Source organism: Orcinus orca, chromosome 20 (assembly GCF_937001465.1).
Source record: "Orcinus orca chromosome 20, mOrcOrc1.1, whole genome shotgun sequence".
Taxonomy (NCBI): domain Eukaryota; kingdom Metazoa; phylum Chordata; class Mammalia; order Artiodactyla; family Delphinidae; genus Orcinus; species Orcinus orca.
In genome coordinates, this window is record NC_064578.1 from 44,653,382 (window position 1) to 44,674,729 (window position 21,348).

A 21,348-nucleotide genomic window follows, 5' to 3' on the forward strand; every position below is an offset into this window, starting at 1 on the left:
TTTCTTCTGTCTTACATTCCTCTAACCCCCATTTCAGGGGGTGACACACCCTTTTGTCTTGGTTGGGCATTTGCTTGCAATTACCTCCTAATGATTATTTTCTTTGACCCATTAGTTGACTTAGATACGTTTCTTATTTAAAAAAATGTATCTTTCTTGACAGATCTCTAAATTAATTTTAGAGTTAAACTAGAAATCATAAATTTAGAGGTTTGTATAGAGTCCCTTATGTTTCTGCCTTGATTTTAAAAATAGCACATATAGGTATATGTATTTTAGGATTATAATATCTCACTCTAAGTATTGCTTTACCTCACTGAATATTTTTGATAATTATTTTTATATCTTTTCTATATATTTTAGGGTTTCCATTAAACTGATGTAGAATTAAACTGATATAGAATTATATCAGAATAACTTATTTAAAAAAATTCCTACTTGAATGGGAGTGACTTTTACCTAGGAAAGTACATAAAAATGGGTGTCTTGAAGAAGTTCTTTCCTGTGCTATAATGGAGTGTTTTCAGGAAACAAGGTGTCAGACCCCCCCCACCCCGCCACTCCCCCAGGAGGGAAGGTGGAAAGTAGGGGTTCTCAGAGTGCCAGGGTCACAGATTTTTCTGAAAGGTTTACATGGGGACCCTGGTTGGGCCCATCACTACCTGATGGAACACTCCCTGACTGGTACCTTGTATTTGTAGACATGATGCTGAAAATGCTCTTTCAGCGTCTTGAAAGTTTTTATATTTGAGAAGTTTACAGAGAAACCCCTAGCAAAGGCTTCAGGTCCCTTCTGCTTCTTTGCTCTTCGGTACCTCCCCTAGACCTAGTGTTAGATTAGTTAATAGTGTGATCCTTGGACCAGTAGCATCAGTGTCTCCTGGAAACGTGTTAGAAAAGCAGATTCTCAGGCCCTGCTGAATCAGAAACTCTGGAGGTGGGGCCCAGCAATCTGTCTTTAAGAAGCCCTTTGGGTGGGTCTGCTGTACCAAATTTGAGTTACTGACACACGTCTGCTCTCTACCTGGCCCTTGCACAGGCATCTGGATCCTCTTGGAATCTCTACTCCCCAGTGCCCCATCCTGGAATTTTCTAGTCCCTGCTACTTGAAGGCTGTCTTCCACAGCCCCTACGCTTCCTGGCTTTGGTTTCTAGTGAGTTCTGTGGTATGTATGTCCATGTTTGTGACATTCTGGGAGGTGTGGCCCAGGCTGTGATTTGCCACCTACTGCTGCAGGCATTAGGGTGTTCAGAAGGGAAGGGAGAAGCTGTGCTCATGTGTTTCCCACTAAACAGAGAGACTGACACTCTCTATAGCTGTTTTATTTTTACTTTATCTCCTTGTCAACTTCACAGTGTAATAAATGCAGTTTATGTAAACATCTCTACTGGGAGATGCATAAATATAAGTATTTATGTGAACATATAAAGTCTGCATATGTGGGTAATCTCCCCATACATATCATTTATTTATCCATCATTACATATCTGTGGTGTCTAGCTGATTCCTCTACCTTACTTCTGTCTCTGTACCCATCTCTACCTGAACATGTAGTAAATATTTTATTTTGAAAATAGACAAAGATTATGTTTCCTTTGTGTTTTCTCTTTCACGGTGGAGCCTTCCCTCTGCTGGGGCTTCACTGTGAGACCCGCAGGACTCAAGGTCCTTTGGGAGGTCCTGGCTTCTCCTGAATCCTCTCTCACCTCTCCTGTTATAACTGCTCTCTCTGGCCAGCTCTGCTGGAACAGAAGGTCTTGCCTGCCACCCTATGGCCGCAGGTGACACAGCAGAGGTGTGGGCAGCTGTCTCTTGACTGATTCCTAGTCTCGCCTCTGAACCTGAGTTCCCACATGCATGGATTTAAGCAACTGTCTTTCTGAGGAAGGGATTGTGCTCATTTTCCTCATCTCCTCTTGAGGGGCTGTTTCCCGTGTTTATTGAGTCCTCGTTTGTGCCCATCACTTGCTAATGTTATCCATGCTGCCCTCTATCTCTGTGTAAGATGGGAAAGCCTCCACACTTGACTGTCTCTTGTTTTTCATCCAATGTTACTCCCTGAATATACCCTCCAGGGGTATCTGTCTTCTTCGTTCCACATCTAGCACAATCCTTGTGTATCCACCTCCCTAAGGACTGTTTCTTTTTTTTAATATATATTTTAAAAAAATTTATTTATTTATGGCTGCGTGTGTCTTCGTTTCTGCGCGCAGGCTTTCTGTAGTTGCAGCGAGAGGGGGCTACTCTTCGTTGTGGTGCGCGGGCTTCTCATTGTGGTGGCTTCTCTTGTTGTGGAGCACGGGCTCTCGGCACGCGGGCTTCAGTAGTTGTGGCACACGGGCTTAGTAGTTGTGGCTCGCAGGCTCTAGAGCACAGGCTCAGTAGTTGTGGCGCACGGGCTTAGTTGCTCCGTGGCATGTGGGATCTTCCCAGACCAGGGCTCGAACCTGTGCTCCCTGCATTGGCAGGCAGATTCTTAACCACTGCGCCACCAGGGAAGTCCCAAGGACTGTTTCTTTATAGTGATTTTATGCAAAAACTCCATATGTTCTTCCTGCCTCCTGTATCCCCATGAGCACCTCTCTCTGCCCCCATCTAATTATTTCTTCCCTCTCTCATATCCTATTGTTCTGTTAGTTTTCTGCCCTGAAAGTTGACTGCTAGCTTCTTAGTTTTCTGCCTTAATTTCTAAGTCATAGATTACTTTCAGGCTAAAAGTTTCCTTCTAACCACTGTTTTATTCCTCACCATTCATTGGAAATTAAATCAATTTTTAATAATTTGACTCATCAGTGATTTATACTAGCCCTTCTTCCCCAGTTCTGTAGTTTTGTTTTTCCCTTTTGTGGTCATTTTTATTTAAACATTTGACCTTACTGAAACTAGAACTTCCGTCCAAAAATGTATATAGAGCTGAAGTTTTTGCCCTGTTTTTTTTGGCACTGTGTTTAAGGTGGTATCTCTGGGTACTCAGGTAACCTCACTCCACAGATTTCGATCTGAAGTTATTTTCACTATTGTTTCTTCTAATGATTTTGTAGATTGCAGGTCAATTTCTTATTCAACTTATCAGTGACACAGTAGTTTATATGGCTTTTAATTTCAAAGAATATTTTTTCACTTTTTTTCTTTTTAACTGATTTTTATCTGATGTTAATTGTAACCAGATATGTTCCCTAGATAGGCATGACTAGATTTTTTTCCATTGTGTTTATAATTTAAATGGATTTTCACATCTTTGAGCCTGAGAGCCCAGATAGGAGTGTGGGAAATAGGACTCCTCAAAGGACAGAGATTAAATCTCAAAGCTCTTAGATTTATTAAGCAAACTCAGGTCCAGGGTAAAAGGGTTCTGTACCCCCAATTCCAATGTGTGGGGTTTTTTTCCTCCACACATCCAAGCAATTCTGGGACACCAAATGAGTGTCCTACAATTCAACTCAATTCTGACACTGTTTACCCAGAGATAGCATCAGATTCCACAGGTGAGGGGCTCAGTCCTGCAAGACTGTTCCCCACTCCACCCACCCAAGGTACCAGGCATAAGTCCAGGTTGTCACCTGGGCTTCTGACCAACTGGCTATAGACTGGAGGTTCCAACAACCCCCTCCTCATTTAATTTGCTGGAGTGGCTCACAGAATCCAGAGAATCATTTTACTTACTAGATTACCAGTTTATCATAAAAGATTATAACTCAGGAACAGCCAGATGGAAGAGATGCATAGGGCAAGGTATCAGGGAGGGGTGCAGAGCTCTCATGCTCTCTGAACACGCTACTCTCCCTGAATCTCTACCAACCTGGAAGCTCTCCAAACCCCAACCTTTTGGGGTTTTATGGAGGCTTCATTACATAGGTGTGATGGATTAAATCATTGGTCTTTGGCGATTGATTCAATCTCCAGTCCCTTTCCCCTCCGTGGAAGGGAGAAAGGGGAGAAAGTTCTCAGGGCCCCATCATCACCCAATCTGCTGTTATGTTTGATTTATTATAGATAACCTGTCAGCCTGGATCTCTCTTCACAGACTGTGTACACATATCTACACATAAGGATCTGGATTATCTCAGGATCCCACCTCCTCTGCTCTCCCCCCCCCCACAACCCTCCATCCCTTCTCTGACACTTTTCAGTCCCTCCATTTCATTTGTGCTCCTCTCAGCCCCATGCCTGACTTTGGTGCCCACTGAGTTCTTTTAGAAACATTCCACATTCAGGGATATGAAATCCTTGGTGAGGTCTGTCAAGGATTGGAATAGGGTGCTGGGCTGATCCTCCTTCCTGAACCCCTGTGCAGTCGGGGAGGCTGATGCTAACATGCAAACCTTTTTCTTTTTTACTTCTCCAGGCAAAGGGATATTGGGAAAGATTCTGGAGTAGAGTGTTAAGATTTAAGAGTATTCTTTGAATATTTGCACCATGATGGGCCTTGGAGGTGCCTTGAGGGTGGTGCTTTGAGTGGAGTAGTTATCAGGAAATTGTGGATTTTAAGGAAGTCAGGAAAGAAGAGATCACTGACAATTCAACAATTCAGGGTAAGCTCCTAGAGGACTCTTTCTGGCTACTTAATGCCCAGAAGCCAACCCCTCACCTCTTATCAAAGCTATAGGCCACTAGGTGCCAATGAGGTTCATGTAGCATCAGATCTATCTATGCCTTTCCTTAATGTGGGGATTTGGGGTACAGAATTTAAGGAAGCACCAAAAACACTCAGTAATCAAGGTAAATATTTTAATGTATTATCTTAAAAATAAAAATGATGAACCAAATCTCCCCCTCCCCCCAATCCATGATGAACAAAACTGTCAAATTATGCCTCCTCTTCACCCCTGTCTCCCTCACCATCACCACCACCACCACAAGCTCGGAAAGTTTCCTCCAAGCGATGCCTGTACCAGGGTTTGCTGGCTCGAGCCGTGGGGCTTCATTATACTACTACCACCAGGGAACCTTTTGCTCTTCACCCAAGTCCAGCCTCTCCACTCCTCAAAATCCCGGTCACACAAGACGAAAGCCACTCCCACCGCCATTCCAAGTTGGCCCAAGCCAATCCCGCTCTCTCCGAAAACAGCCTTGGTGTTCCCTGTCTATAGTGGCGCCCCCTCCCAACCTCGGGGACGTAGAGCCGGTGTCGCTCCTATCTGGGCGTCCCAACAGAGCATCACCCCGCTTCCCCACCCTCCAAGTGCTTTACTCTGAGCCGCGCCCACATCGGCCCGCCTCTGGTCCAGCCCGTGCCGACCCTGGTTTCAGCTCCGGGAAGGGGACACCAGTGGAGACTTGGGTGGGGAAGCTTAGCTCCCTCGCGCCGCTGAAGGTCAGTGCGCACAGTCTGGTCACCCGCCGCTGCAACACCGGGCTCCAGGACCACATTTCCTAGATTTCTCGGCGGTGTCCGCGACGCTCTCGTGGCCTGCAGATCTCATTGGCCCTCGGCGGAGAAACTGGTGAACCTCGCGGTCTGGGCACCTTAACAACGAGCTCCTAAATTTGGCTGTAAAAGAGGTGCAGATGTGAGAGTCACCCTGCCATGGAGAAGCCCACGCCCTCCTCCTCTCCACCCCAAGACTACACTCTCCAGAGGCCTCTGCGGCCACTTCCGCCCTCTCTTCCGTTCGCCCCTGAGCGTGAGGAGTTGGCGTAACAGGAACACTTCCGGCCGGTGGAGTCCGCCCATTAGGCTGGTTGGCAACGGTGTAGACGACTGTATTCGGGTCCTTCTCACACCTCTGCTCTTGGTTCCCGAGCTTCAGCCTCAGAATCGGTAACGTGCACCCCGCGTTCCGTGAGTGCCCAACAGTCACTGCCTCGTCCACTCAGCATGTCCCCATGCTTGTCCCGGTTTTATTCACGAGGACACAGTCTGCCTTAGGGACAAACCCTTACTCCACTGCTGGAGGATATGGGCTTCACTCTCTGGCCAGAGCTTGGGGCTGAGCTTGAGGGTGCTCCGTCACCCTGGGCCCTTTCTCCAGGAGGCTAGATGGGAATTGGCTTGTGGTGGTGAATTCTGTGACACTCCCAATCCCCAGTAGTGGGGCTCTGGAGCACACCCCGCCTGCACATGGGAGGGGTTTTCCAACTAGGCATGCTCTTTTTTCTCTTCACATCCTCAGATCTGCCTTCTGAGACTTTGCCCTTCTTCAGGGAGAGCACTCAGGAGATCAGGAAAATGGCCACGGGGCTCCTGAAAGCCAAAAAAGAGGTGAGAATTTCCGGAAAATTCCATCTTGGCTGTCAAGAGGATGAATCCATTCCCCTTTCTTGCTCTGGAGGCTGCCTTGTTGGTATTGGGCAAAGCTCTTTCCTGGTCCTGGAGGAGTGGCTTACATGGAGTTTCCCTCAACATTTCTTTCTGCTCCATCCATACTTCAGTCATCCTCAAAGTAGTTAATTGTGAACAACACACATGGAGCAATTTAAATAAAAATACAGGGACATCCAGGCTTAATTGTCCAGTGATAAGGATGAAAGGCAGGGACAGCAGAGTAGACTGCGGCCTGAAGTGGCTAGGGAGGACTTCCAGGAGAAGTAGGGCTGTTTGAACTACCCCTGCGAGTCTGGTACATTGGAGAATTGGTGAAGACATACCAGTGGGAGGGCAAGAAGAATGGTTAGTCTGAGGCTGGGCCACTGGGCACACTGCCCTTAACACAGTGTGGGAAGATCGTATTTTAGGTTGATTTTTAAATAATGTACTGGTGAAGATACAGACTATCTTCACCAGTACATGATATAGTCTAACCTGAATTTTACATTTGAGAGCATTTTCAGCATCTGGCAATGGGGAGATTTCACCAAAAATTCTGGATTGCTTGCCTCTCAGAAAATAAACTGCACTCTACTTTGGCGTCAGGGAATTTGAGCTGAACAGTGTCTGCATCATTTGGACAGGTCCTGCACAGTCTATTTGCTGTAGTTTCCATAGTATCCTCCATACTGAGGTTGAAACCATTGAAATCTAACGTTTTGCCTGTCTCTGTAATTTTTATTACCTGCCTGGCCCCAGAAGGATTTTTATTTTCCACCTCTCTGAGTCTGGGTGGCCAGGTCAAGTGCCAGGCTGAGGAGTGTAGACTTTGTCTTTGAGTAAGATGGATTTTTTTTTTTTTTTTTTTTGCGGTACGCGGGCCTCTCACTGTTGTGACCTCTCCCGTTACGGAGCACAGGCTCCGGGCGCGCAGGCTCAGCGGCCATGGCTCACGGGCCCAACCGCTCCGCGGCGTGTGGGATCTTCCCGCACCGGGGCACGAACCCGTGTCCCCTGCATCGGCAGGCGGACTCTCAACCACCGCGCCACCAGGGAAGTCAAGTAAGATGGATTTTGAAGGATGTTGAGAAGGGATTTGACATAGGAAATCAGAGCTATAGGCACATAGGAACTTAAGGGGAAATTTTCTAACCCCTGAGAATGGTGACTATGATGAGTTTGACTTAATTGAATAGGACTGATATTTATTGAGCACCAACACAGTTGCCAGGCTTGTTTACTATCATTTTGATATGCACTAACTTTGTTATTTCAGATCTGCCTTCGTTGTCTTGATTTCTTGTTTTTTTAAATAAATTTATTTATTTTAATTATTTATTTTTGGCTGAGTTGGGTCCTCATTGCTGTGCACGGGCCCTCTCTAGTTGCGGTGAGCGGGGGCTGCTCCTCCCCATGGTGCACGGGCCCCTCACTGTGGTGGCTTCTCTTGTTGCGGAGCATGGGCTCTAGAGTGCAGGCTCAGTAGTTGTGGTGCACGGGCTTAGTTGCTCGGCGGCACGTGGGATCCTCCCGGACCAGGGATCGAACCCGTGTCCCCTTCACTGGCAGGCGGATTCTTAACCACTGCACCACCAGGGAAGCCTTCTTGGTTTATTCTTAATCCTGGTCTCCATGTTAGAGATTTACAATTTCCTAGGCATTATCAGAACAACTTTGAGAGTTCTGCATTTCTTATTTGTAAAATATTATATTCATCTGAAAAGTGTTAGTACCAAGAATGCATGGGAAATCTGGGGCATTTCCTAAGGTAACATTGAATCTTTTGTGTGTACTTTCTTCCCCACTTATAATGTTACTAGGGAAGCTTTCTGATTTTCTGGGAAAAGCCAGAAATTTGTGTGAGCTGACATTTCCTGCTCTTAATACTTTAAAAAAGAAAAAAGAAGAAAAAGCATTATGAAAACTTGACGAAAGTGCACAAGCATTTGAATTGTGTAAGTTGTTTAAGATGAAACCTGTGTGCCTAGAGGAGTACCTGGCACACATGATATGTTTGGTGCATGGAGGAACCACACCTTAAAGAAATTAATTTGAAGGAACTAATAAGTAACAAGGGAGTTTCTGTTTGTTTTGATATGTTATTTGGGGCATGTAATTAACCACATATTTCAGGGGGTTTGAGGAGGATTTCCAGGTACTCTAATATGCATGACCTCTGAATTACATGCAACAATTTAAGCAAATATACAGTAGGATATTAGCTATCACTGCCTGAGAGGGTAAAGTAGAATTTGTAACAAATGAGTTGGGCTGGCAGGAACATGATGTTACTAATTCTTAGTATTTTCTCCTTGATTCCATTGAACAAATTTGCTGAATGTTTACTGTTTGCAGAACTCTTGATAGACTACATTCAGTGATGTGTAAAGCACAGCCTGCACACTTATGAGTCTTGCATTTTATTTTTAGATTTCTCTATCATTGGGATTTGGTCAATTTTATATACATACACACACACACCCCTACATACATACATTTTGATAGACCTTAATGATAAGATCGTATTGTATTAAAGCTAGTGACATTATATCTACTCAGACCCATTTTTTAATAGATGAAGGAACAACCAACATTTATCCAACTGAAAGCGATTTCTATAATAGTGCTTTTTTTTTTTTTAACATCTTTATTGGGGTATAATTGCTTTACAATGGTGTGTTAGTTTCTGCTTTATAACAAAGTGAATCAGTCATACATAAACATATGTTCCCATATGTCTTCCCTCTTGTGTCTCCCTCCCTCCCACCCTCCCTATCCCACCCCTCCAGGCTGTCACAAAGCACCGAGCCAATATCCCTGTGCCATGCGGCTGCTTCCCACTAGCTATCTACCTTACTACGTTTGTTAGTGTGTATATGTCCATGACTCTCTCTCGCCCTGTCACAGCTCACCCTTCCCCCTCCCCATAACCTCAAGTCTGTTCTCTAGGAGGTCTGCGTCTTTATTCCTGCCTTACCCCTAGGTTCTTCATGACATTTTTTTTTTCTTAAATTCCATATATATGTGTTAGCATACGGTATTTGTCTTTCTCTTTCTGACTTACTTCACTCTGTATGACAGACTCTAGGTCTATCCACTTCATTACAAATAGCTCAATTTCGTTTCTTTTTATGGCTGAGTAATATTCCATTGTATATATGTGCCACATCTTCTTTATCCTATAATAGTGCTTTGACTGAATGATCCAATCCACTAATTCTCAATTTGGGGGAACATTTAACTTGTTCCCAATATTTAACTGTTGCAAATAATGCTTCTGTGGTCAGCTTTGTGCATGAAATTCTTTTATAGATTTGTATTTATTGTCAAAACTAAAATATGACAAAGTGAGTAGAAATAAATATTTTGAAGCAATGAGCACTCACACCGGTTGGAGCTTTGGAACCCTGCTTGTTCTAAAACATGTGATCCTATCCATTATTTCTTCCTTTTTTGAGATTCCTTTCTTCCATCACCATGTTTCACTTTACATTGTGCAGTTTTTTTGTTTTTGTTACACTGTGCAGTGTTACATTCCCAGGGTAGACCTACCAGTGCAGATCTTCTTCTCTCATGTGAATGTTCACAATAATGTCCTGATTTGTTTCCCCATGTTGATATGTTCCTTTGCTACCCATTGCATCTGTAATCCTCACGTCCCCCAAACATTACAGTAACATCACTTTTCTGTTCAGAAGTCTTCCTTCAGTGTCTCAACAACAGTGTCTTAGATATTCAGGGCAGTCTTCACTTCAAATGTGTTCTGTTTATGACATCATGTTCTGACTATTCATTCTGAAAATGTGTTTATTGCCAGCACAGTGGAGTAATCTCATATACACCTTTAATTTAGATTAAATTCACTTTTTAGGCACTTGGCTGGAAAAAGAGAGAAAAATAACTATTCAAGTCATTCAAATAAATCTCCTCTATCACCTAATGACTTCATGCCTGGGAGGCAGTGAGAAATGGGAGGACTGAATCTGTTGCTGTGTGAATCTCTCTTAGGCGTTTGTGACAGCATGAGCATCTTGGCAATCAATTAACCTTGATCTCAAGGTTAATATTACTTGCAAAGTATTTTTCATATAACATGACTCCTTTATCAATGTATAGGTTAGCCTTTGCTTCATAAAAAACTACCCAAAACTTACTGACTTAAAACAAAATAATTTAGGGACTTACCTGGTGGTCCAGTGGTTAAGACTCCGTGCTCCCAATGCAGGGGGCCTGGGTTCCATTCCTGGTCAGGGAACTAGATCCCGCATGCTGCAATAAAAGTTCCCGCATATCGCAGCTAAAAGATCCCACATGCTGCAACGAAGGTCCCGAGTGCTGCGACTAAGACCCTGTATAGCCAAATAACTAAATAAATATTTAAAAAGAAAAAATAATTTATTAGCAGACAATTTGATAGGTCAGCATTTTGAGCTGGGCACAGATGGATGTTTTGCAGGTTTCACTTGTGCTCTTGTTGCTGCAGTCTGCTGGTGGTTTGACTGGGGCTGGGTGACTATCCATGCATGACAGTTACCAAGCTGGTTGTCTCAGGTGTGTTGGTTTTTCTTGGTTCTTTTCCATGTAGGCTTGGGTTTGTTCTAGAGACTCTGCTTAGGCTTGATCAAATGATGGTCTTGGGTTTCCCTACACAGCAAGAGAGAGGACAACCCCAATGGACAAGCACATTTTAAGCCTCAGCTCGTGTTATGTTTGCTAATGTCCCTTTGATCAAAGTGCAGAGTTGTGGAAGGGACTAACACAAGGGTGTAGATATAGGGAGATGTTATACAGTGGGGTTCATTACTGTAACTACCCTCTGGTCCCAGTGATCCACGTCCTTCCCTTGTGCAAGATAAACTCACCCCCTCCCAGGATCCCCAGAAGTTTCATCCTCAAAGTCCAGTATCATATGCATATCAGTCTGGATGTGGCTAAGGCTTCTTCAGTGAAACTCTTTTTGAGTCAGAGATGTATACTAAAAAGACAATTTATTTGTTTCCCTCTACCCCCAACTACCCACCTAGCACACAGTGGTGAGACATGGACAGGAAAACTGCAATATACACTCCCATTCAAAAAGGGAAGGAGTTGGAGGCACATAGGAGGCCTCTTCATTTTGAACTCTCTCCATCCCTTTTAGTAAAGCTGATATGACTTCTTTAGAGTATATATATATATATATTTTAATTAATTTATTTTTTATTTATATATTTTTGGCTGCGTTGGGCCTTTGTTGCTGTGCGTGGTCTTTCCCTAGTTGTGGCGAGCAGAGGCTGCTCTTTGTTGCAGTGCGCGGGCTTCTCATTGCAGTGTCTTCTCTTGTTGCAGAGCATGGGCTCTAGGCACGTGGTCTTCAGTAGTTGTGGGGCACAGGCTCAGTAGTTGTGGCTCATGGGCTCTAGAGCACACCCTCAGTAGTTGTGGCTTTCGGGCTTAGTTGCTCCGTGGCATGTGGGATCTTCCCGGACCAGGGCTCGAACCCATGTCCCCTGCATTGGCAGGTAGAGTCTTAACCACTGTGCCACCAGGAAAGCCCTGATATAACTTCTTTAAAAACTCTTTGGGTTTCCCATGTATCAGATTATATTACTCTATTAAACAAAAAGCTACAATCACATTTCCTTTCCAGATAGGCCTCTAATCTTTGGGCAGGGTGCCAGTGCTATGGGACAATACCTGTAAGAATCTCAGAAGCCCTTTTGTCTACTAGGTATCACCTTAACAATTTCAGAGGTCATAACATTTGGGTCTTTTAGCCAAACTCTTGATCTTTACCCTGAGGCCATTTCTTATTTTGAGACTCTTGTTGGCTGGAGAGGTAAAACAGTTTTATTTTCCAACCCAGCAAGTCCTGGCTTGTCTGTATTTCCTCTAAATTATGCTTGTGAACTGCTTAGTTGTTTCTTTAACTCTTCTCTTTCTATACATTATCATGTATAGAAGCTAGGTAGAAGCATCCGACTGAAGCTTTTAACAGGCTTTCAGGAGATCTGTTTAGTCAGATGTGAAAATTCATTAGGTATTTTTTCTTTATTCTAAATTAGTCCCCCAGACTGCTAGCTATGTTGCTACTCAGTGGGAGAGCTTTGAAATGGATCATCCAGTTAGTGTTTACCATACCCTCCCTACATGCATGGGTCTCAGACAAAGAAACCATGAATCTTTCTAGAGCTGCAGGAATACCAGTTGTATTAAACTTGTTGAAATGATGTAGGTTGGTCTGTAATGTAGCTCCTTTGTCAGAGATTTTCAAGGTATGTGTGTGTGTGTTTATTCTGAGGAGGATCTATAAGATCATATCACTACAGGGACTGGGCAGGAACTTGAATGAGTGAATAGTCTTTCTCTCTAACATTTAATTATGAACAGCTTCAAACATAAAGAAAAAAATACAAAGACTTGTACATTGACATTCACATACCCACCACCTAGATTCAATGATGAGTATTTTGCAACATGTGCTTTACCACCTGTCTATTCACATGTGTAGTCCTCTACCATCAGTTCAAGGGTAGTATTCAAATATTGCCTTAAATGCACAATAGAGGACAGAGTTTTATATTCCTTTGACCTTTCAGACTTTCTGTAGGCTGCTACAACCTGCCTGCTCTCTTTCCCAACTAGCCACTTTTCATTCTTTATTCCCTCCCATCTCACATGCCTTGTCTGGAGTACCTAGCCTTCCACGCTCCTTCATCCTTTGAATCCTGCCTAGCCTTTAAGACCAAGATCATACTGCCCTCTCATGAAACCATTTCTGATCTCTGTATCCTACAGTGACCTCTCCCTCTCCAGATTCCTCTGACCCAGTGATTTGCAACGATGACTATACACAGGAGCCCTTAAAAGTATAAAAGCCTTATCCCTGAAGAGTCTGATTTTATTGATTTGTGGTGGGACCCAAGAATCCGTAATTTAAAACACCACACAGAGGGCTTCCCTGGTGGTGCAGTGGTTGAGAGTCCGCCTGCCGATGCGGGGCACGCGGGTTCGTGCCCCTGTCCGGGAAGATCCCACATGCTGCGGATCGGCTGTGCCTGTGAGCCATGGCCGCTGAGCTTGCGCGTCCGGAGCCTGTGCTCCGCGACGGGAGAGGCCACAACAGTGAGAGGCCCGCGTACCGCAAAAAAAAAAAAAAAAAAAAAACACAAAAAAACACCACACAGAGAATTCCCTGGCAGTCCAGTGGTTAGGACTTGGCATTTTCACTGCCGAGGGCGTGGGTTCAGCCCCTGGTTGGGGAACTAAGATCCTGAAAGCTGCGTGGCACGGACAAAAACAAAACAAAAACCCAAAAAACAAACAAAAAAAAACCCCTCACCACACACTTACTGTGTGGAGCAGTCAGTTGTCTGAGTCCTTACATTTATCAACTCATGTGATCCTCAGCACAACCTGGGAGATAAACACTGTTATTCTTAGTTCAGAGAAGAAGAAACTGAGGTGCTGAGAGGTTAACTAATTTGCCTAAGGGTACACTAGCTGGGGACAGATAGGTTCCAAATCCAGGCAGAGTGTTTTGAATCCAGGCTCTTCACCACCATCCACTTCCATTCCTCAGGCCTGAGCAGTGCAAGTGGCAGTGTGAGGGAGGGGAAGGAGTGAGCCCTGCCTGAAGTATACATAGTGGTGGGTTATTCATCCCCTGCCCCAGAGGCTGAGCTGCTTCATGTAGAACATAAATGCTTAGACCAAGTAGTCTCTGAAATTCTTCGAACTCAGCAAGAGAATTATTCTTTTAATGTAGTGTGCATGATGTCTTCCTGCTTAGATTTAAAGCTCCCAATGGGAAAGAACTTTTGCTTTTATCCCCCATAGCAGTGAGCCTAGCATGTTGACAGTGATAGGTGCACAATGATGCTGGCTGGATAGAGATGGGAGAGTAATGGTCTTTGAACTATTGGCACGAAGGTCATGTATGGGAGGAGAAAAATTCTTTTTTTCATTGGCTATAAATTAGACACAAGACATATTCACAAGAGAAAAACAATCGGAAATTTATTAACATGTGCATCATGCATACACATGGGAGTACTCAGTGATGGGTAACTCAAAAGGGGTGGTTAGAACTTGAGCTTATATAGCATCTTAACAAAATAGCAATAACTATAGAGAAGTGACAAGACAAAGGAAAAGGACTTTGAGTTTCTAGGCAGCAAATTGTGGGAAGGTTAATAATATATGGGGGAACTAATGGAAGATAAGGGCTAGTTAGTGAAGGTTTGCTATGTAGATTTCTCTGGTGCCTATCCCTGGGCTGATAAGGGTCTAGAGTTGTATCTGGTGATTAATTTCTGTCCTCCTGGTAGAGAGGGGAAGGGGGACACCTTTGCAAATTTATGTTCTGCTTTTAGGCAAATGGGAGAGGGCAGAGAGCTTTTCTTGTGTCTGCTTATTAATTGCCTTCAGCTCAAAATAATCCTTATGCCAAAGTGGCATATTTTAGAGTGGTATATTCTGTTACCCTTTATTCATCATCCATAGTAAGGTCTAGAAATCTTCTCTACCTCCTCAGGGATGCCTTTTGATCTCTAATCCTGAGGTGTGGACAAGGCAGACTCCTGGATGAGCAGAGGTGTGTTTTGTGTTAAAAGGCATTCATGGCATTCGGGGATGTGGCTGTGGACTTCACCCAGGAGGAGTGGAGGCTGTTGAGCCCCGCTCAGAGGACCTTGCACAGGGAGGTGATGCTGGAGACTTATAACCACTTGGTCTCACTAGGTAAGAATGGCTTCCCATAGCACTTAAAGTCTGGCTCACGGTATTTTCTATATGTCACAAAGAAAGGCTACTCACAAAGCAGCTTTGTCTTAGGGTTGGGCTTCAAAACAAAAATTTACCTTTTTCCTCAGGTGGATCTGGATTCAGTAGAGTTGAAAGCAGGTAGATTTATTCATATTGTGTATGCCACTCTGCATTTTTTTTCTTACTTTATCTTGCCCCAAACCCAGGAGATTTTCATTCACTGTGTTAATATGCTGTTTTTCTGATTGGAGTCACCTTTTCTTACTCAACCCTTCTACTGCAGAGAGTTCACTATTCATAGGTCCTCTGTATCACCCTCTGGGTTTCCCTCTCCATTTTGTCTCTGAGTTCTGGAATGGCCCCTTGAGCTCATAACCAAGAGTCTCCTTTTTTTCTTTCCTTATGAGCAGAAATTCCATTTTGCAAACCAAAACTCATTTCTCAGCTGGAGCGAGGGGAAGAGCCCTGGATAGAGGAGAGGCAACGTCCGCTGAGTCTCTGTCCAGGTGAGTGTGACACAGGGTAGTTGGAACCGTCTGCAGCATGGCAGGTAGGGAAGGATGAGGCATCTCTCAGGTACTGGGAGGAAGCTCTTTTCTAGGCCCCTAGATACCTGGTAAGGCTGCCTGGCATGACCTCTTTTCCAGAATATCATCTTCAGTTAAGGGAGGGACTTTCCTGGTTTCTTTGTCGCATCCCTCCACCAGGAAGCCTCCCTTCCTCTCACTTCGCATTGTTTTCTGCGGAGGATACTTGTGACCAGTTCAGTCTGCTGCCATTTTCAGAAGTGGGCTTCATCCTATTTATTTTTGACTTGATATTTGGAAATTACTTCAAAATTACAGAAAATTTGCAAAAATAAAAATAGTACAAAGAACATTCTTATGTCCTCTACACATACACAAATATGTATAAATATATATGGCATATATATTTTTATAAAATGGTATCATAAAATCACCTACTAATATTTCACCCAGTTTGCTTTATCATTGGCTTGTGTGTCTCTTGTGTGCATGCTCTCCCTTCTCCCTCCACCATACGTATGTGTATGTATTTATGTATATGTTTATGTATATATATTTGTGTGTACCTATATATGTAGGCTCATATGTGGATGTATGTTAAAAGATTTTCTAAGAATGGTGATATTCTCATATAACCACAGTACAGTTATCAACTTCAGTAAACTTAACTTCAACACAATAATTTTATCTAATACCTATCATCTACCTCTCATAATCATCAGTAGACACAGTAATATTTTTTCCTCTCCAGAACATGGCCCAGTAGTGCATTTACGTGGCATATCTATTTAGTCTCTCTTAATATAGACCATTTCAATAACCTCTCTTTAGAAGTATACAGTTCCACAGCTCCTTTTTTAACAGCTTCATTGAGTTATAACTTAAATACCATAATCTACTTACTGTAAGTGTACAGTTCAATTATTTTGAGTAAACATTCCATCACTCTAAAAAGTTACCTTGTGCCCATTTGCATCTATTTCTCCTCCCATTTGAGCTCCAGGAAACCAATGATATGCTGTCTCTATAGATTTGCTGTTTCTGGACATTTTATATAAATGGTATCATAAAATATATATTTGTCTTTGTATCTGGCTTCAATACATAATGTTTGAGGTTCAGCATAATGTTTTTGAGGTTCATCCATGTTGCAGCATGTACTGGTAATTCATTCCTTTTTATTGCCATATAATATTCCATTGTATTGATATACCACATTTTGTCTAGCTATTCACAGGTTGATGTGAATTGGATTGTCCACTTTTTGGTTATTGTGAATAGTGCTGCTAGGAATAGTCATGTACCAGTCTTGATGTGGACATATGTTTTCATTTCTCTTGGGTAGATAACTAAGACTAGAATTTCTGGATTGTATGGTATGTTTATGTTTAACCTTTTAAGAAACTGCATAATTATTTTCCCAAGTGGCTGTACATTTCTATTAGCATTTATGTTTTACATTTCTATTATGTTTATATTTTCTGTTTTTGCATTTTCTAGTAGCAGTGTTTTAGAGTGTCAGTTTCTCTACATCCTTGCCAGCACTTGGAATTGTCTCTAATTTTGATTACAGACATTCTAGTGGGTGTGTAGTGGTATTGCATTGCGGTTTAATTTGCATTTCCCTAATGACTGATAATGTTAATCTTTTAATGTGCTTATTAACCATTTGCATATCTTCTTTGGTGAAATAGCTACTCAGTTCTTTTGCCCATTTTTAAGTTGGATTGTTTGTCTTCTTTTTGAGTTGTAAGAATTTTTCATATATTCAAGACACAAGTCCTATATCACATACAGGATTTTCAATTATTTTCAACTATGAAATGAAGTTTCAGAAAAAAGACAAGTCTGTGGATTGTCTTTTCATTCTCTTAATGGTGTCTTTTCAAGCATAAATGTTTTAAATTTCGATGATGTTCAATTTAACAGTTTTCTAATGGATTGTGCTTTTTGTGGTGTAACTATGAAGTTTGCTTAACTCGAGGCCACATAGATTTTCTTCTTTGGTTTCTTCTAGAAGTTTTATATTTTTAGCTTTTACACTTAAGGCTGTGATCCATTTTTAGTTAATTTTTATGTGTCATGTGTGGTGAAAGTCTAAATTCATTTTCTTGCATAAGAATATTCAATTGTCCTGGCAGTATTTGTTAAAAGTAGTATGCTTGACATAGAGAATGGACTTGAGGACACGGGGAGGGGGAAGGGTAAGCTGGGATGAAGTGAGAGAGTAGCATGGACATATATACACTACCAAATGTAAAATAAATAGCTAGTGGGAAGTGGCCACATAGCACAGGGAATCACCTCAGTGCTTTGTGACCACCTGGAGGGGTGGGATAGGGAGGGAAGGAGGGAGACGCAAGAGGGAGGAGATGTGGGGATGTGTGTATATGTGTGGCTGATTCACTTTGTTATAGAGCAGAAACTAACACACCATTGTGGGACAATTGTGCTCCAATGAGGGTGTTAAGAAAAAAAAAAATAGTATGCTTTCCCTCATTCAATTGCCGTGGCTCCTTTGTCGAAAATCAGTTGACTGTAAATGATTCATTTCTGGACTCCTAATTTTGTTCCATCGATCTCTGTGTTTCTTCATATGACAATAGCACACTATCTTCATTACTGGGGTCTTATATTAAGTTTTGAGGTTGAGGAGTGTAAATACTCTAACTTTTTCAAAATTATTTTGGCTATTCTATGTTTTTTGAATTGGCACATAAATTTGGGGGTCAGATTGTCAATTTCTACAAAACAAAACAAGCTTACTCTCGTTTTGATAGGGTTTGCATTGAATTTATCAATCAATTTAGGGAGAATCACTGTTTTAATAATATTGAGTCTTCTAATTTATGGTTGTCTATTTAGGACTTTAATTTTTCTCAGCAATGTTTTAAAATGTTCACCTTACATGTCTTGTAATACTTGTGTCAAATTTATTCCTCGATATTTTATTATTATCTATGTTATTGTGAATGGTATTGTTTTCTTAATTTCATTTGTGGAATGTTCATTGCTAGTATGTAGAAATACAATTGATTTTTGTATTTTGAGCTTTTATCATATTACCTTATTAAATACAATGATTAATTATTGTCTCTTTCTTGAGGATTCCTTGGAATTTTGTATGTCCTGGCTCATATAATCTGTGAACAAAAAAAGAAAGGTTTACTTCTTCCTTTCCAATTTAAATATCTTTAACTTCTCCTCTTCCTTGTTCTGCTACTCCCCTCCTTTAGCCTTTTGGCTAGAACTTCCAGTGCAGTGCAGAATGGAGTTGTTGATAACAGACATTCTTGTCTGGTTTCTCAACTTAGAGGAAAATATTCAGTCTTTTATCATTAAATATGATGTTAGCTGTAGGTTTTATATAGATGCCCTTTATCAGGTTGAGGAAGTTCCATTCAATTCCTAGTTTGTGGAGTATTTTTTAAGAATGGGTATTGGATTTTGTTAGATGTTTCTGCATCTGTTGAGATGTTCATGTAGTTTTTGTCTTTATTTTGTTAGTGCGGTGTATTTCATTAATTGATTTGCAGATGTTAAATGAGCTTTGCATTCCTGGAATAAATCCTACTTTATTATAATGTGTAATTCTTTTTGACTTGCTGCTGGATTTAGTTTGCTAATATTTTGTTAAGGATTTTTTCATCTCTGTTCATGAAGGGTATTTATCTGTATTTTACTTTCTTTTTGATATCTTTGTCTGCTCTGGTATCAGGGTAATGACTCCATATAATGAGTGGTGAAATTTTCTCTCCTCTATTTTCTGTAAGAACTTGTGAAGAATTTGTATCATTTCTTCTTTAAGTATTGGTTAGAATCCCCCAGTGAAGACACTTGAACAAGGGCTTGTCTTTGTGTGAAGACTTTTAATTACTAATTCAATCTTGTTACTTATTACAGGTCTATTCAGATACTCTAGTTTTTATTGAGTTAGTTTTGGTAGTTTGTGTTTTTCTGGAATTTTTCTGTTTTGCCTTTGTTGTCCAGTTGTTGGCATAAAGTTGTTTATACTACTTTTAATCCTTCTAATTTCTGTGAGGTCAGTAATGATGTTCCCTCTTTCTTTCTTGATTTGGTAATTTCTGTCTTCTCTATTTTTTCTTGTTCATTCTAGCTAAAGATTGTTCAATTTTGTTGATCTCTTCAAAAATCAACTTTTAATTTCATTGATTTTCTCTACTCATTCTGGTTTTCTATTTGATTAATTTTTTATAAATGTATTATTTCTTTCCTTCTGCTTATTTATTAATTTGCTCTTTTTGTAATTTCTTAAGATAGAAGCTTAGACAGTTGATTTGAAACCATTCTTCTTCCTTAATGCAGGCATTTAAACCTATAAATCTCTCTCTGATCACTTCTTTAGCTACATCCCATAAATTTTTTTTTCATCCCATAAATTTTATTATGCTGGGTTTTGTTTTCATTCTGTTCAAAATATGTTTCAATTTCTCTTCTGATTTCTTCTCTGTCCCTGAGTTACTTAGAGGTATCTTGTTTAATTTCTACATATTTGTGGATTTTCCATCTTTCTTTCATTTGTTGATTTCTAATTTCACTCCTTTGTGGTAGAAAAACATGCTTTATATAGCTTTAACGGTTATTTGTTTTTTGGCGTAGCATATGATCTGTTCTGAAGAATGGTCTATGTGCACTTAAAAAGAATATGCATTCTGCAGTCATTGGATGGAATGTTCCACACATATCAGTTTGGTCAAGTTGGTTTATTAAGTTTTCTGTATCCCTGGAGATTTTCTGTCTAGTTGTTTCTATTATTGAGAATAGAATAGTGAAATTTCCAATTATTGTTGAATTATCTAATTCTTCTTTTAGTTCTGTAAGTTTTTGTCTCATGTATTTTGGGGCTCTGTTTTTAGTTGTGGATACCTTTATAATTGTTTTACTTTTCTGATTTATTGCCCTTTTGTCTTTATGAAATACCTCTCTTTTTGTCTAGCAATAATCCTTGTCTTGAAATCTATTTTGTCTACTATTAATATAGTGGCCATTCCAATTCCCTTGTGATTATGTGATTACTGTTTGCATGGTATATCTTTTTTCATCCTTTTAACTTTTAACCTACTTGTGTTTTTGGATCCAGAATGTGTCCCTTGTAAATAGCACATTGTTTGATATTGCTTTTTTAATCTAGTGGGATAATCTCTGCCTTTTGTTTGGAGTGTTAAGTTTGTTCATATTTAATATAATTATTGATATGGTTTAAATCTGCCATTTTGCTATTTATTTTTAATATGTCTCATGTCTTTATTTCTCTAGCCTCTTTTATGGCATATTGTTGGGTTTTTTTTATTTAAGTGTACTATTTTCATATCACTCTTGATTTTAAATTTGTTTTGGAATTATTTCTTAATGCTGCTCTAGGAAATAAAATATGCACCTTAATTTATCACAGTCTACCTCTAATTAATACTAACTTAGTTCCAGTAAAATATTTATACATATATTATAAAGCCCACAATATTGTGTTATATTTACTGACTTTTATAATAGTTTTTTGTATTTTAGAGAAATTTAGAGGAAAATATACATGTTATCTTTTATATTTACCCACATATTTGCCAGTTTCAGTGGCCTTCATTTCTTTCTTTTCTTTTCTTTTCTTTTGATCCTGCTGCGTGGCATGCGGGATCTTAGTTCCCTGACCAGGGATCAGTCCCGCGCCCCCCCACAGTGGAAGCACGGAGTCTTAACCACTGCACTGCCAGGGACATCCCTCGGTGGCCCTCATTTCTTCTTGTGGATTTGAGTTAGTGTCTCGTGTCATTTCTTTTCAACCTGAAGGACTTACTGAGTATTTCTTATAAGGC

The 21,348-nt window shown here is 41.1% G+C and overlaps 1 protein-coding gene across 5 annotated transcripts in view; it reads left to right on the plus strand.

Moving 5' to 3' along the window:
* The first annotated feature begins 1,172 nt into the window (after nt 1-1,172).
* Nucleotides 1,173-21,348, plus strand: part of ZNF875 (zinc finger protein 875) — a 37,545-nt gene continuing 17,369 nt past the window's right edge. For 2 of the 5 annotated variants that reach the window (XM_033413725.2, XM_033413727.2), the window contains exons 1-4: nt 1,173-5,762; nt 6,115-6,203; nt 14,843-14,969; nt 15,404-15,499. In XM_033413725.2, the coding sequence (XP_033269616.1) occupies nt 6,171-6,203; nt 14,843-14,969; nt 15,404-15,499 (256 nt within the window). In that variant the 5' untranslated portion in view covers nt 1,173-5,762; nt 6,115-6,170. Of the gene's footprint in view, nt 5,763-6,114; nt 6,204-14,763; nt 14,970-15,100; nt 15,132-15,403; nt 15,500-21,348 lie in introns of those variants that run through there. The other 3 variants (XM_033413728.2, XM_033413730.2, XR_007474114.1) reach the window with 3 other exon arrangements.